This window comes from Capra hircus, chromosome 21, assembly GCF_001704415.2.
Source record: "Capra hircus breed San Clemente chromosome 21, ASM170441v1, whole genome shotgun sequence".
NCBI lineage: Eukaryota > Metazoa > Chordata > Mammalia > Artiodactyla > Bovidae > Capra > Capra hircus.
In genome coordinates, this window is record NC_030828.1 from 22,867,228 (window position 1) to 22,882,880 (window position 15,653).

The following is a 15,653-nucleotide window of genomic DNA, read 5'->3' on the forward strand; positions in this document are numbered from 1 at the left end:
TCACAGAGAGTCGGACTTGACTGAGTGACTGAACTGAGCTGAACTGAGAGGTTAAGCCATTTGTCACAGTTCAAGGCCCGTCCAGTCCCCTCACTGTGTGTAAAGAAAAGTGTAATCATCCTGTATTTAGTTCAAGCTTCTTATCACAGGGCTTCCCTGATGCTCAGATGGTAAGATCCTGCAGGAGGAGAGGTTTGATCTTGGGAAGATTCCCTGGAGAAGGGAATGGCAACCCAACCCAGTAGTCTTGCCTGGGAAATCCCATGACACATGAGCGGGGTGGGCTGCAGTCCATTGTGTCACAAAGAGTCAGACAAAAATGAGTGAGATCCCCTTAGTCTTCTCATTGTAGAGGAGTTACAGCTGGACCCCAGGGATGGGAGCACCTGTCCAGAGTCACCTGTGTGTGGCAGAGTCAGAGTCAGGACCCAAGTGTCCTAGTCCCCAGGCTGTCTGTCCACAGCCCCACTCTGCTTGTGACAAGTGTGGCAGCAGCATCCTTCAGGCTGGGATTCTGACGCGTCCACCCTTGTTCTGCACAAACCTGTCCCATCCCCCTGAGGAGGGGGGACGCTCAGCACTCACTGCTGCTGAGTCAGTTTCCTCATTTGCTAGATGAGGGAGGGGTGCCAGCGACCCCTGGCCCTCCCAGCTCCCCTCTTCTCGGGGTGCCTGGACTTGTCAGTCCTGGAGACTCAGAGGTGGAGATGGAAGCCGGCTCCCTCCCCTCTGGCCACCCTCTCTGCTTCTTTCCTCTTGGCTGCTGGGCCCTGTTTATTGGTCACATCCCTCCTGATTACACAGACCCTCCTTCCCCACGACCTCTGCTTGGTGGGGACCATGTTTCTCTCTCACAACCTGAGTTTCCTCAGTCACTTCCCAGGGGTCCAACTCTCCAGTGATTCTTGTCAAAACGAGAAACTACATCCAGGCGCCCCCACAGTCTGAGGTCTCCCAGACTCCCTTGTTCCTTCACGTTCTGGACTTTCCACTTCTTCAGAGTCCAGCTCAGCAGCCCAAATGCTCTTGCCCTGTTTAGGAAACTCGTGTTTCCTTTAGGAAAAGGAAGTTCCTTCCTGCTGGGCATATAGAGAGCTGACCATAAGCAGGGGAAGATGAAACAGAAGCCCAGAGTGAAGAGAGAGGCAGATCTGGGGTCCGTGACTGGATTCAATCACATCTGCTCTGACTCAAAAGCAGACAGGCTGGGGGAGGAGCTGAGAGATGCCCACACAGGCCTGTCTCCAAAGGCAGAGAGAAGGGAGATGCCTTGGGTCCAGAGGTCTGGAGAGGGGGAGCTGGGGCCTCCAAACCCACCTACTTGGTGACCAGGGCCTCCCCCGCCCTTCAGCACACACAGTTGATGGAGAAGACCTCCATCAACAAGGCTTTTCCTGATGATTGACAGCAGGGGCTGATGGGAACAAAAAGATGTAGAAGAAAATTTTTAATTATCTACTTATTTTACCTGATTCCAGAAAATCAGGAAGCAGTAGCAGAAAGCAACAGGTACACAGAAACACACATACGTGTCACCTCACACTCAAGCAGTGCAATTTCTTTCACAATGGAAGCAGCAACAACCACCCCACCCCCAACCCCCAAACCACCTACCCAAGAAAATCTGAAAAGAAATTTTCTCTTTCAGAACAAGTCACCCAATAAGTTTTGGTCTCCTAACCAGAAGATACAAAAAGAAAGAAAGAAAAAAAAATTCCAGGCTAACATCACCTTAAGGCTGCAGTGGCCACGCTCTTCTCCCTGCAGAGGCAGGACCTGCTGTTTTGATCACTGAGGCAGGAGGCCCACATCGCTGCCCCTCTCCAACACTGCAGTCAGGTGTCTGCAAGTCCCTGGGCTTCTTCACCAGCTCCTTTTCTGATTCTCCAGAAATTGGTTGGGGGTGGAAGTTATCCCAAATTTCTTTAAGATGCCCTCTAGGCAGCCAGTGTGAGGCTGAGCATCTGTGGGGTCCAGGGATCCAAAATCTCTGCTTCAGGACTCTTGCCCATTGGGAATCAGTGACCTCCAGATTTTTATTTTTTTTTTCCTTAAAGGGGAGGTGCACTATACACTCCCTCCTACTGGGAGAAAGGAGGCCCGAGGCCTAGCTACCCACCCTCACTCCTTCTCGTCCTCATCCAGTCCAGTGGCTTTAAGACTCCACTCAGCTGACAAATACGCCTGTGCACCAAGTGTGTGCCCGGCAGTTTTCTAGACACTGGACAGAGAGCAGAGAAGATAAGCAGTAGGTCCCCCGTCATGGAGCTTATCCTCTAGGACACGAGATGGAAAATCTGAGAACCAGTGGGTAACATCAGGTCCATGGGTGATAAATACTATGAGAAAGGGAAAAACAGGTGAAAAAGAGAGTTATTGGAATGTGGGGATGGCAAAGCTGCTGTTTTAGGTGGTTGGAGGTCAGGCCACTCTATGGATGTGACCCACCCCTCACCAAGAGATTCTGATTCATTGGAGCTGAGTGAAGTGAATTGGTTGTATGATGATAACTCCCCAATTCTGGCCTCCAGAGCTGATCTCTACAGAGACCCTGAGTCATATGCAACTGCCTCCTGATCACTCCCTCCGGATGTCTCAGGACACCTCACACTCACCATGTCTGGTCCCATCTCCTGAAGCCCCCTAGCTCCAGCACACACAGACCCTTCCTCGTCTTTCCCATCTCAGTAGATGGCACCACCTTCACAGATGCTCTTCACAAAATACTGTGAATCCACACCACACACACACACACACACACTCTTCCCCCTCCCTAGAGCATCCACTTGATCTTGATCCAGATCCATCCAGCCCTCTCACCTGTGCTCCCCTCATAAGCTTCCCACTGCTTCCTCTATTTCCATTCTTCCCGTCAAAGTCGTCTTGGGCTGAACTCAAACTAAGTTACCTTTGCCGGTTTTTCTTTGCTACCTCAAGTCGCACAATGTCACCTCCAAAACCCTGTAGGTTCTCACCCCTTTCTACCTCTCCAGCTTCATCGCCTCCCTCCCTCCCTCCAGTCACTAGAATGACTTCCAGTTCCACTGGTCATCTGAGGGCCTTGCCTGCTACATGTCTACACAGACCCGAACCCTGAACGGAGACCAGAACTCAGCCTGGAACATAGTAGTCCTGTGTTCAGTCAATGTCACTCTGAGCCTCAGTTTCCTCATCCAGAAAATGGAGATAATAGCACCAGTTTTTAAAAATTTATTTATTTTTTATTAAAAGATAATTGCTTTACAGACAGCACCGGTTTTTAAAGGTGAAGATTCTTGATTGCCTCCTGCAGAAAACACCTCTAGCAACTTAGGCAGAGAATGACTCTACTAGAAGGCTGGTAGAGAATTATTAGGGCGAGACGGGCCTGAGAGCAGGCTTAGACCAGGAAGGAGGGGTGCTGGGCAGCTGGGGCACAGGCAAGGGCAGCTGGTCCAGGCACCATGGCCACTGGCCGCAGACTCTGGATGCTAGTGCAGGCCCCAGCAGAAGGAATTCTCATCTGACCTGGTGTCTGCGTATCACCTGCTCCTTAGGTGTGTGTCCAGACTTCACATGGGGGCAGGTCAAATATTTACCTGGCCTTTGAGTTTCTTATTGAAGGTGAGGCCCAGTTTCTCATCAAGATTTACATGATGGGGACATCCTCAAATATGAGGTGGGGGGAAGTTCAGGTTCTCAATTGTTCTTCTCCCTGGCGATGTTCATCATACAAGGCCATGGGAAAGCTGGGAGAATTGAGAAAACAAAGGAATCACTGATTCTTAACCATTTCCCCTAAAGGCAGAAGGGACGGGATGTATCCTGGTCAGTAGATCCAGGCAGGAAGGAGCCTGAGGTCGTAAGCTCGTGTTAACACTTATTCAATAAACTCCTGCAAGGTACCAGGCCTTCTTCTCAGCACTGGGAAAAAAACTTCAGTGAACAAAGGACAAGATAGCTCTACTTTGTGGATCTATATTCTAGAGTTTATCTTTGAAGCCTCATGTTTTCCATGAAAGCAAACGTGGGATATTGCATTCCTTTCTATAATACCCCATAATAATATACTCTTAACATATCAGACTTGTTTCAATACAAAAGTAATGACTTCCTACTAATGGGCTGGTGGCTGAGCCATCCTATTTGCTTGAAGATACAGAAAACGGAGGCTTTAAGTGCCTATAGTTAAGCACATTGTGGTTGACACATGAACAAAACTGGATCTGAGTTCGTGTGATGGGGAGTAAAAACCTGGGGAGCCAAGACCCTGTGGGAGAGGGTCATAGGGTCAGAGAGATGATGGAGGGTTCTGGGGTCCTGCCAGCCTCTGACAAGGTCCAGGAACAGACTGTTCAGGAAGCATTTCCTACCTGGTGTAGCAGAAAGCGCAGCAGGCTCTCTTTTAAGGGTTTTGCATAAGCAGTGGTCCCGCCCTAGCAGTGGGAGTGTGCCTGGGGGCAGTGGTCGGGCTGATGGGCAGAGCACTGGAGGGATTTATGGAAACAGATGCTGGTTGGAGTTGGAGGGTGAGGAGATGGGCTTGAACTAAGCTCCCCCACCCCCACCACTTCTGCATCCCTGGTCAGAAGCAGACCCAGAAAAGACCAACTTGGCAAACACTCACCAGCCCAGCCTGGCCCCAGAAGAGACCTCGGATGACAGCTCACAGGTTCTGTCAGCTGAGAAAGGGGCCCTGAGGACTTGGGCTGCAGCGGGGCTGCTGTGGACACAACAGTTACCAGAGGTCGTATGTGTCGTGCTCACTGCAGGTCGGGCTCTGCTGCGGATTCATTTGTTCCTTCCAGCAGCCCCTGAGCTATGCACTCAGTGTCCCCATTTTCACAGGCACAGAGAGGTCAACCGATCATGATTAGAGATGTTTAGGTGTCAGAGCTGAGATTTGAACCCAGTCATGTGGGTTTAGGACCTTAAAATCTGCTTGGATTTGATTTGTACCTTAGACCCAAAGGGAGAGAGTGGCCAATATGCTTTTCAGTGCCAACAGACTGACTCGGTGACAAAACCTCCATTTCATTCATCTTCAGGGCTATTATGAATGTCATCCCCACTGTACAGATGATGATTCTGAGGCTCAGAGAGTGTGTTATGTTTTTTGCTCAAGTTCACACGGTTACTTCCTGTCAGAGCCCAGATGTGAATATAGGTCTGTCTCCCTGCAAAGCTCAGCAAGTCATACGCAGAAAAGGAAAACTTGTTAATCGCTCCGTCATGTTTGACTCTTTGCGACCCCACAGACTGTAGCCCCCCAGGCTCCTTCTGTCCATGGAATTGTCCAGGCAAGAATACTACAGTGGGCAGCCATTTCCTTCTCCAGAAGACCTTCCCAACCCAGGGATAAAACATGAGTCTCCTGCATTGCAGGCAGATTCTTTACCATCTGAGCCACACGGGAAGCCCCAGCAGGGAACAGAGCCACAGTAAGTGCTGAGCCCCTTCCCTCTTCTCTTGGGTCTAGGATTCATCTCCTGGCTCCCGTGTGTCCTGGTCTGGCTCTAGTGCCCCACCCAGAGGTCCTGTGGCCGAGTTCCCATCCCAGCCAGACCACTTCCTGTTGGCAAGTCAGCCAGAACATGACAGAGAGGGTCCAGACCCTAGGGAGGGCCTGATTGGAGCCTGGCCTGAATCTCCTCAGCCCATCAGTCTTCCTAGAGACTTTTCCACAGAACAGCCATACAGACAAGGGTCACGTGGATTGGCAGTCGATGCCTGGCTCCCGAGTAGGTGCCTGAGGCCACCTGAGAGCAGAGTCCCTTTTCTCTCCACTCAAAGGTGGACTATGGAAGGTTGGTTCTGTGATTTTTCCAAGAAACTGGGCAGAGAATGGGAACATCTGTGCCCTGGGCTGTGTTCTGGATGCGGCTCAGGACACAGTCTGGAGGACGTCATCTGGAGTCACCCTGCCTGGGGGGCGCTCTGGCAGGCCTTCGAGAAGGGAGCCTCTGGCCGCTGCCCCAGGAGACAGGGAGCCCAGGCCAGGCAGGGAGCAAGAGAAGGGCTTGAGGCTTGGGCAACGGGAGGTCTTCTCCATCCCCTGTGGGTGCTAAAGTGCTTGGGGAGGCCCAAGTGGCTAACTCAGCAGGGGGGATTGGGGACCACAGCTCCCCTTCCCCAGACCCCTGGACCAAGATGCCTCCCTTCTGTCTGCTTTGGAGACAGGCCTGTGAAGGCATCTCTCAGCTCCTCCTGCAGCCTATCTGTCAAGGCTGCAGGGAGCATGGAGACCGTCTGCCAACTATCCCTCCCCTGACCCTTCTTCTCCAGTTGGTATATTTTTCAAAAATAAATTTTATTTTTTTAAGAAGGGGATCTTTACATGGTTCCAAATAAAAATATTCTGAAAAAGCCATATTCTGAGAAACCTCACTGCTACCTGTGGCTCCATCCACTCTCTCCTCAGTTCCCCTCCCCCACCGGGACCAGGTAACTATTCCCGTGCACTCAGGGGAGTCCTTCCTGCGCTTCTTGATGCAAGTCAAGCACATGCAGCTGTATTTAATATTATTTCCCTCATTTTTATTATATAAAATTAGTATGCTCCATGTTGACTTATGTCTTAGCTATCTTTATTTCATGTCTCCCGGAGATATTTCCCTGTCACTTTTGCAGAGCATCCCTCTTGCACTACATCATTTTTTATTAATCCACACCCTAAAGAGGAACACCTGGGTTATTTTCAACCTTTTCTGTCTTATTTTTGAATTTGATCTTGAGTGGGAGCTTGATTTATGCCAGACTGCTCTGATCAGGAGAAGGTAAATGGGGAGAGGTGGTCAGGACACAGGAAATGAGAAAAGCAAGGATGACCGGGAAAGGGGCAAAAGGTAGAAAAATGTAGAAACAATGAGAGAAGCAAGAGAAAGAAGCAAAACAGAATGTGGGCAACCACACAAGATAAGAAGGAGACAGAGCAGAAGGAGGGAAGGAAATAGAAACTAGAGTGAGATGAGTGGAGAAGCATGCGAGGAGGGAGAGAGGAGAGCCAGGAAGAGGCCATCAGAGGATGTCAGAGCTCGGTGAGGATACCTCCTGTGAGCAGGGGGGTCAGGAACACTGGGCTGGACCACAGTCCCTACAGAAACCTGGCGGGTCCAGTACACCAGGTCAGCCACGTAAATCAGCAGGTTGACCGCTGTTGGGATGGCCACAGCCAGTCGCTGGTCTCAGAAGTACATGTCGTAGGTGAGCCCGCTGATGCAGCCCATATCACTGGACTGCTGGGGCTGTCTGCCAAGCTCCTCATTGAACTGGTAGAGTGGCCAGAGGACCAGAGCGCTGACATAGAGTAGGATGGAGAGCAGGCTTGAGCACAAGCTGGAAGAGGGGGAAGGGCCCGGGCAGCCTGCATTCCCATTCGCCCAGGTTCAGCAGGATGGCCAGGCTGCTGGGATGAAGCAGATGGAGTACACGGCCACACTCCACTCCAGGGCCGGCTGGTACAGGTACAGGGAGGTGTTGATGATGAAGGTGAAGATGAAACCAGCCATGAAGGTCTCCAGCACCTTCAGCAGGCCTGGCATGGTGAGCGCATAGCAGGAGGTCTCTTTGAACCAGTAGGTGGTCCAGTGCAGGGTGCTTACATGGCACACAGCACAGATGTGACAGAGGAGAACCTAGAGGCAGTGACAGCCCGGTCCCGGTAAGGACCATCAGGCAGGACCGGGACAAAGGCGACAGAGTAGGTGATGGGGGCCGAGAGACAGAGGATGGTGGTGCAACAGGTGTAGGTGACAGAGAAGCTGCACCAGAAGAAAGGAAAGAAGGACCAGAGCACACATAGTCGACTATGGAGATGACGAGGGTCACAACGAAGCAGACGCACCAGAAGGACGTGGACCAGTTACCTGGGGCCCCTCTCCAGATGCCCATGTCGGCCACCAGAGAGAAGGCCACGCAGGTGGAGAAGAGCTGTGGCGGGCAGAGGCAGAGACAGCAGCACGTGACCTCCAAGAAGCCCCTGTCTCAGATGTCACCCCAGTGCACGTGGTGTTGCGATGGTCTGGCTGGTGGTGAATCGAGTCAGCCGCCTGGAACAGGCTCAGGGCTCTATGACGGCTGAGGCTCAGGATCTGTGGAGTTGGAACCAATGGCTCAGACACTTGGGTAACAACACAGCCGCTCCAGAATGGTTCTCCCACCCATCACCCTCGGCCTTATCAGGAGACTGTCATCCCCAAATCTCACAGCCATGTCTGATCTGGCCCCAAACCATGAACATTTGGGGCCTCTTGTACTGCATACCATAATCTTGTGAGGTTGTTAAAGTAGAATCATCCTTACGTACAATCTCAAATCTTCAAGTCTCTCAAAATTGAAAACGATTTCTAAAAATTTCATTTGGTAGCAGAATGTACATGAGACAATTCATGGTCTCACGGTTCTCTGTCTCCCCCTCAGAGAGGACCCAGAAGGCCCTGGCCCCCTAATGCAAGCTTGGTTTGCTCCAGATTAGGGGCACAAACCAGTTTGTACTGGAGGTGGCCCCGAGGATTTGTTTTGCTTTCCTTCATGGCGATTTCTGGAAGACATGGTGTAGAATCAGTGTTGTTTCTTCCCGAAGGGTTTGGAAGCTGCAGTGGTTTAATTTCACAAGAAAATCCAGATTTTCTGCTCCTTTAGAAACCTCAGGAGACCTGGTGTCACCAGGCTGTGTGCCCTTGGGGTGGGGGGAGTAGCTGGAGGTGAGGAGCAGCTACAGCCTCTTTCAGTTCAGTTCAGTTCAGTCACTCAGTGGTGTCCGACTCTTTGCGACCCCATGAATTTCAGCACGCCAGGCCTCCCTGTCCATCACCACCTCCTGGAATTCACTCAAACTCACGTCCATCTAGTCGGTGATGCCATCCAACCATCTCATCCTCTGTCATCCCCTTCTCCTCCTGCCCCCAACCCTCCCAGCATCAGAGTCTTTTCCAATGAGTCAACTCTTCGCATGAGGTGGCCAAAGTATTGGAGTTTCAGCTTTAGCATCATTCCTTCCAAAGAACACCCAGGACTGATCTCCTTTAGAATGGACTGGTTGGATTTCCTTGCAGTCCAAGGGACTCTCAAGTGTCTTCTCCAACACCACAGTTCAAAAGCATCAATTCTTTGGCACTCAGCCTTCTTCACAGTCCAACTCTCACATCCATACATGACTACTGGAAAAACCATAGCCTTGACTAGATGGACCTTTGTTGGCAAAGTAATGTCTCTGCTTTTGAATATGCTATCTAGGTTGCTCATAACCCTCCTTCCAAGGAGTAAGTGCCTTTTAATTTCATGGCTGCAATCACCATCTGCAGTGATTTTGGAGCCCCCCAAAATAAAGTCTGACACTGTTTCCACTGTTTCCCCATCTATTTGCCATGAAGTGATGGGACCAGATGCCATGATCTTAGTTTTCTGAATGTTGAGCTTTAAGCCAGCTTTTTCACTCTCCTCTTTCACTTTCATCAAGAGGCTTTTTAGTTCTTCTTCACCTTCTGCCATAAGGGTGGTGTCATCTGCATATCTGAGGTTATTGATATTTCTCCCATTAATCTTGATTCCAGCTTGTGCTTCATCCAGCCCAGTGTTTCTCATGATGTACTCTGGCCTTTTTACAGTTTTCCATTTATATCTTTGTGTAGTTTTCTATATTCCTCTTATTCTCCTGTATAATCTACATAAACAGGTCTATGATCATCTCACGTGTGCCCATTTCCCCCTCTTTGGTATGGCCAAGCTTCCTGCCTGTTCACAGGAGAAACCACCCCTTCATCCAGGGAGCATCCGTGTTCTCAACCTCTCCTACAGCCTTCAACACATGTCAGAAGCTTTGAAACTGTATTTAGACACATGTTTGCATGCATGCACACATGCCTGTAGGGAGTATCTGTATCTTCCTTTTTTTCTGTTTTGTAAACATAAGACCGTGTCATGCACAGGGCATCTTGTTTTCCACCACCCCTGGCAGGTGCAGCTGGTCCTCTCCAGGGGCCCTGGTCTTCTCCATCCCCTTTACTTATTTCGTTCCCTCCTGGCTTCTTCCTGGCTCCTATGGGCATTTGGACTGACCCCCCTTCTCTAGATTAGTGGACCCTCCCCTGTGAGTCTCAGACACTGAGACGAGGGGTCCTGGGATCCATGTGACCACCGTACTGTAAAGCAGGAGGTTGGCAAGCTTTTCTGGAAACTTAAAAAAAATATGACTAATAATATATTTTTCATTTCTGGAAATTCATTTTGTTCTGCTAAGGGTACTGCGGCAAATTATCATAAACCCGATGGCTTAAAACCACAGAAACGTATTCTGTCACAGTTCTGGAGGCCAGCGTTGTGAAACAAGGTGTCAGCAGGGCTGCTCTGCCTCTGATGCCCCAGGGCAGGGTCCCTCCTTGTCTCTTTTAGCCTCTGGAGGCGCCTTGGCCCGTGGCTGTGTTACTGAGCTCAGGCTTGTCTACTCAATCCTCAAGAAGCTAAACACTGAGAGACGAGTGTCGGGCTTTGTCTGGGACGAGGTGCCGCTCCTCTGCTGTGAACACAATCATCACCCACGTCTGTGCATCAGCCCATGTTGGGCGGTGGGTTAAAAAAAATACCAATGAATGTTTCCACCATTTTTTGTAGATCAACTTGGAGGATGGTTTTTTCCAGTTTAGCAGGTCTACGTTGAGAAGGAGATCATATGTCCAATAACAGTCACAGACTTTTCTCTTGCACTGAAACCTCCTGCAGGGAATTGTCTTAGTGGAAATCCACCCCCACTGCCCGCCCCCGCCTCCCCACTCCACGCCATTAGGGATGCACTCTGGCCAAATTGAGTGACCTGTCAGGTCTTAAAGGGAGAGACTACTTCAGAACCCCTTTCTTCCTCAAGCAGTGGTGACACTAAGGCTGTGCCCCACCAACACACTAGAACCCCTCCTCCTTCTGGAGACTGGAGTTGCGGGGGAGGGGGAGGGGGCGCAGAGCAGGGCAGCCCCTGCCTGGGGCATCATAGGAATCACAGAGGTCGGGGCTGGATTCAGTTCCCTAAGAAGCTGACCCCTCTTCTCCCTCCCTTGCCTGCAGCCTCCTCTGTGAACGGGACAGGCTTTTCATAGTTTAGTTTCCTTTTTGCCTGTAATTTAGTGCCTTTGTTGGAAGAATCCTAATTATGGAGTAACAGGAAGACCTGCGCATGGAGTTCCCTCCCACTTCCAGATCTTGCAAAAAGAGCTCCACCTGCAAAATACTGGAATCATTTAGAGCTCCATGCAGGGACCTACACTCTTCACGACTGAAAACATACATGGGCCAGGTTGTATTGAAACCAGAAAACCATTTTTTTCTTGATTACTGGGCCATACCTCCAGTTTTGTCCATCTGCCAAGATGCGTGCCAGTGGACTTGTAGAAGTGATGGCTGTAGATCCCCTCCCCCCACTTCACTGGCTCATCCAGAACAGATTTAAAGCAAACAAGCAATTGTGCCTTGGGAAGAGAGTGGTACAGGGTCACAAACACGCCATTTCCCACTTCTGCAGTGTCCAACTGGCCCCAGAGTTTCAAAGAGCAAAGAACACACCCAAACAGGTGAGAAGGGGGGCTCCTGGGACCCACACCCCTCTACTCACTCAGTCAAGAGCTCGGTGCTCCTTCAGAGGCCCGTTTCCTTCTCTTAACAGAAAGTGAAAGCACTCTGTGAGCAAGGCGTGGGGAGGGCCAGGGCAAGCTCCTGAAACTAGCAGTTTGGCAGCTGCTGGAAAAGACATATAGATCCTCGCTGGGACTAGGTGGCACTCCACTCCTCGCTGGGACTAGCTGGCACTCTTCCCAGTGGCACTCTGCTCCTTGCTCCAGGAAGAAAGGGAGGGGCTGGAGACATGGGGACCTGACCCCTGCCTGGATGCTCATTGTCCCCAAGTCAGGCCCAGCTGCTTGTTGCTGAAGAAGCCAATACAGAGAGCTAAGTCTTGGGTTTAAGAAAAGCAGCTTTATCTTATGGAAGCCTGAAGAGGGTGTTTCACTGCCCAGAAGAATCAACCCCCAGCACAGCAAGTCTCAGCTGGGATTTATACGAGGAGGGAAACCTAAGGGGCCGCAGGCTGTGTGCCAGGGGTGCGCTGTGCTTCTGTTTTGGGAGACCCCTGGGCCACCTCGCTGGATTGAGAAGGTGAGTGTGGTCCTTACTTTGTTCAGATCAGCACATCAGTTCTACTGGGTCAGTGGTCATATATTTTTTAGAGAAAAAGAACTGAGACAGAAACAGCGCTTAATCGGCAAAGCAAAACTGAAACCAGAACATCAAACTAGGTTTAAGTATTCATAAGCCTTTGGTTGAGAACCAAGCAAGGTTACAATCCGGTGCCGGGGACCTGCCTGACCACCATGCTCACCATGTGCCCGTCCTCAGGCCTGGGCACCAAGCCCATCGTGGGCTTCCTCCTCCACTTGGGGCAGCTGCTCTCCACCTGTGTGCCCTTCTCGCTGGGGGCCAGTGAGGACACTCTGAAGGGGGACGTAATTAACTGGTGCATGTTCATCTGGTGCATCTGCTTCATTGTGACCCTCACCGTCTTCATAGGGGAGTTTTGTGGGCTCCGGTCCCGCCTCCCCTTCTCCTGGGACGGCTTTCTCTGTGTCCATGCCTTTTACTTCTTCATCTTCTGCCTCTCAACGTCCATCATCTTCGGCGCCACATACATCAAGTTCTTGCCTCCAGGCTCCACCCAAAACAGGGTCATCACTGCCGCTGCATTCGCCTTCGTGGCTGCTGCACTCTATGCCACTGAAGCGTTCTGCATCATATCCAGCCTGGAGGCATGGTCTGGCTCAAGCCAGCCTTCCCAGGCCTGCTCAGGAGGCCCAGAGAACTATGCTAACTGGTTCTTCATCACCGCCATCAGCAGCCCCCACCAGTATCAGCATCAGCCAGCCCTTGTTCGTGGTGGTGGACTTCATATGCTTCCTCCTAGAACCAGCTATGAACTTCACAGTGAAGGGGTTTGATCGAGTCAAAGACAAAAAGCTCTGTTCCCTACCTGTGTCCTGTCTGAGCAGAGGGTGCTCTCTGTGCTCCTCTGCCCTAGTGCTCTGTCCACTCCACCAGTTCAACAGGAAGCTGGATGGGCAGCCCCGGCGGTCCAGTGATGTGAGCTGCAGCAACAGACGCACCTGCTCGGAGTGCCCCGGGGACCAGCGGCTGGCTGTGGCCGTCCTACCCAGCTGCTGCTTGATGAGGCCGACACTGAGCACCTGGCCTGTGAGGCTATTGTAGGGACTAAGAATTCACTTTCTAAATGAGAGGGGTTCTTTACAGAGCTCTGACGTCCTCTGGTGCCCTCTCCCTGGCTCCCCTCTCCCTCCTCGCATCCTTCCCCATGCATCTCACTCTTTTCCGTTCCTTCACTCCTTCTGTGGTCTTTGCCCTGTTTTGTGTGTTTGCTCACCGTCTGTTTTGCCTTTCTCTTGCTGCCCTCATCTATTCTACACTTTCTGCTTTTTGTCCCTTTTCTGGTTATCCTTTGCTTTCCCATCTCCTATGTCCTGACCACCTCTCCCCATTTTCCTTCTTCTGATCCATTAGGACCTGAGACCATTTCCTTCTCTGAGCCACCTCCTAAGGTGCTGACTCCACCTCATACAGCCCTTTGTGCAGCTGTTCACACCCTGGGCCTCCAGAGGGGCCTCGTTGCCAAAGCAAGTCTGTCCCCCTGGGGGTGCCTTAGTTGGTGTGTGTGTGTTGGAAGGAGGTGGGGGTTGGGGGTGAGTACCAAGGGGTATGGCCCACTTTCTCCCAGGGGATGGGGTATACAGCCCACCACTCCTTGAATTTAACAAAAGTCTCTGCAGGTCAGTAACTTCCAGTGGGTGGGGTTCTTGAAGTAGAGACCCTGGTCCCTAGGCCCCAGCTGGTGGTTGGCCCCGTCTGACATTGGCTCCAGAATTTTTCCAAGCTTACTGAAAACCCACTGCCAGCAGAGGCCATCTTAAAGGAAGCAAAGGCTGAATGTCTCCCCATCCCAACTACTCTCTGGGAATCAAAGTAGGACCTGGTGAATGAACCCCAGAGTCTTGAAGACACCTACCTGCAGAGTTGGTGAGGGACAACGAAGTGGCCCTCCCGCCTTAGGGGTCAAAAACGCAGGTCCTGCCTCTGCAGGGAGAAGGGCATCACCACTGCCAGCATTAAAGGTGATGTTAGCCTGGGTGTTATATTTTTCTTAACTTTTATTGTCTCAAGGGCAAAAATTACTGGTTGACTATATTTTTCCATAGAAAATTTCTTTTCAAAACTTGTTGATGGGTGGTGTTGGATGGGTGGGTATTGCTGATGCCACAGTCGAGGAAACTGTGTTGCTTGAGTTTGTGCTGCACAGACATGTGTTTCTATGTGTCAGCTGTTTTCTGATGCTGCCTCCTGCTTCTCCAGGACCTACACATAATATGATCTAAATAAATGTAAATCCTCATGGATTTTTTAAATTGTCTGAAATTTCTGGATACCATCAACCCTGCTATCAATCATAGGTGACGCCTTGCCCTTTCTCTTACAACTGTAATGCTCTTTTTTAACCTCAATACAAAGATAAAAGAAAAAACCCACAAACCTGACATACGCTAATTGCCCCAAATTTTCTCAGAGCTGGGAAGGATGGAGCAGATTTTTATTCTCACCCAAATGCTCATCTCTGGGAGTCCTTCTCAATGTTTCCCCACTCCCACCTTTCCTCGGGACCTGGGGCATGGCCCAGTCCAAGACAAAAAACAGTTGTGTCCCCAACACTAGACTTTCTGTCCCCTGAGCTCTTAAAGGACCAGAGCCCGGTTGACTGCACGTAACGGCGTGTCCCTGCGTGCACGCCCAGCGCGCGTTTGTCTGTGTGTGTGCCTGTGTGTCTCTGCTCACAGGTGCATTTGGACCAGCAGCCTTTATAATAACTGGCGGACAGGAAGCCACCAATATTGTGCTCAGTCTCCTTTCTCAGCCACAAACCCCAGAGCCCAGCATCCTGGAGTCACCGGGACTGGAGGAGTCAGGCATCAGAGCTGTGGCGGCTGGTGGTGGGGGAAGCAGGGGAAGGCCCCCTGCTGCTGCCCCTCGCTCCTGTACTGGGATGAAGCATGAGCTCTTCACCCGGGGGTGGGTGGGGTGGATGGGGAGGGCTCAGGACGTGGTTCCCATGGCAGGCAAATCTTAAGAAGCAATGAAATGAAATTCATTTTTTAAGGTAAGACAAGAAAAATTTAAACATAATTCGTCTCTCCCTCTTGTGACCTCCTCCCTGCCCTGAAGTGTGCAGTGTGCGTCTGCAGTATGTGTCAACCAGACGTCCCGAAGGGCTCAAACACCTGACCCAATAAGAGAGATCCGTTTCCGTTCTTCTAACCCCAGCCTTGTGACGTTATGTGACACTGCCTCCTATGACCTTAGTAATGTCACTAGCCATATTACTCGTGTCTACCACTTTACAAGAGTGTTGTCTCTTGCGTTAACAAATGTGTCATTGAGCCCCTGATAAACATGGTGATGACCAGGTGACCTTACAGTTTTATAAGATCCATGACTCGAAATATGGGAAGAAGCAACAGGAGGGAACCGTTTCTGAAGCCTGACAGACAAGTAAGACAACTGTTCCAGGGGATTCGGGCTCCTGTTACCAGAACTAGAAGAAGAACTGCACATCGAGGGGCCCATCAGTGGGATCCTCA

General features: G+C 50.9%; 1 protein-coding gene and 1 pseudogene across 1 annotated transcript; one reads left to right on the top strand and one right to left on the bottom strand.

Moving 5' to 3' along the window:
• LOC108638456 lies at window positions 6,625–12,331 on the bottom strand (annotated as a pseudogene).
• On the top strand, window positions 12,339–13,218 carry LOC108638471 (myeloid-associated differentiation marker-like). The gene is made up of 2 exons (XM_018065911.1): window positions 12,339–12,944; window positions 13,051–13,218. The coding sequence occupies exons 1-2, from the start codon at window positions 12,339–12,341 to the stop codon at window positions 13,216–13,218; spliced, it is 774 nt and encodes a 257-aa protein (XP_017921400.1).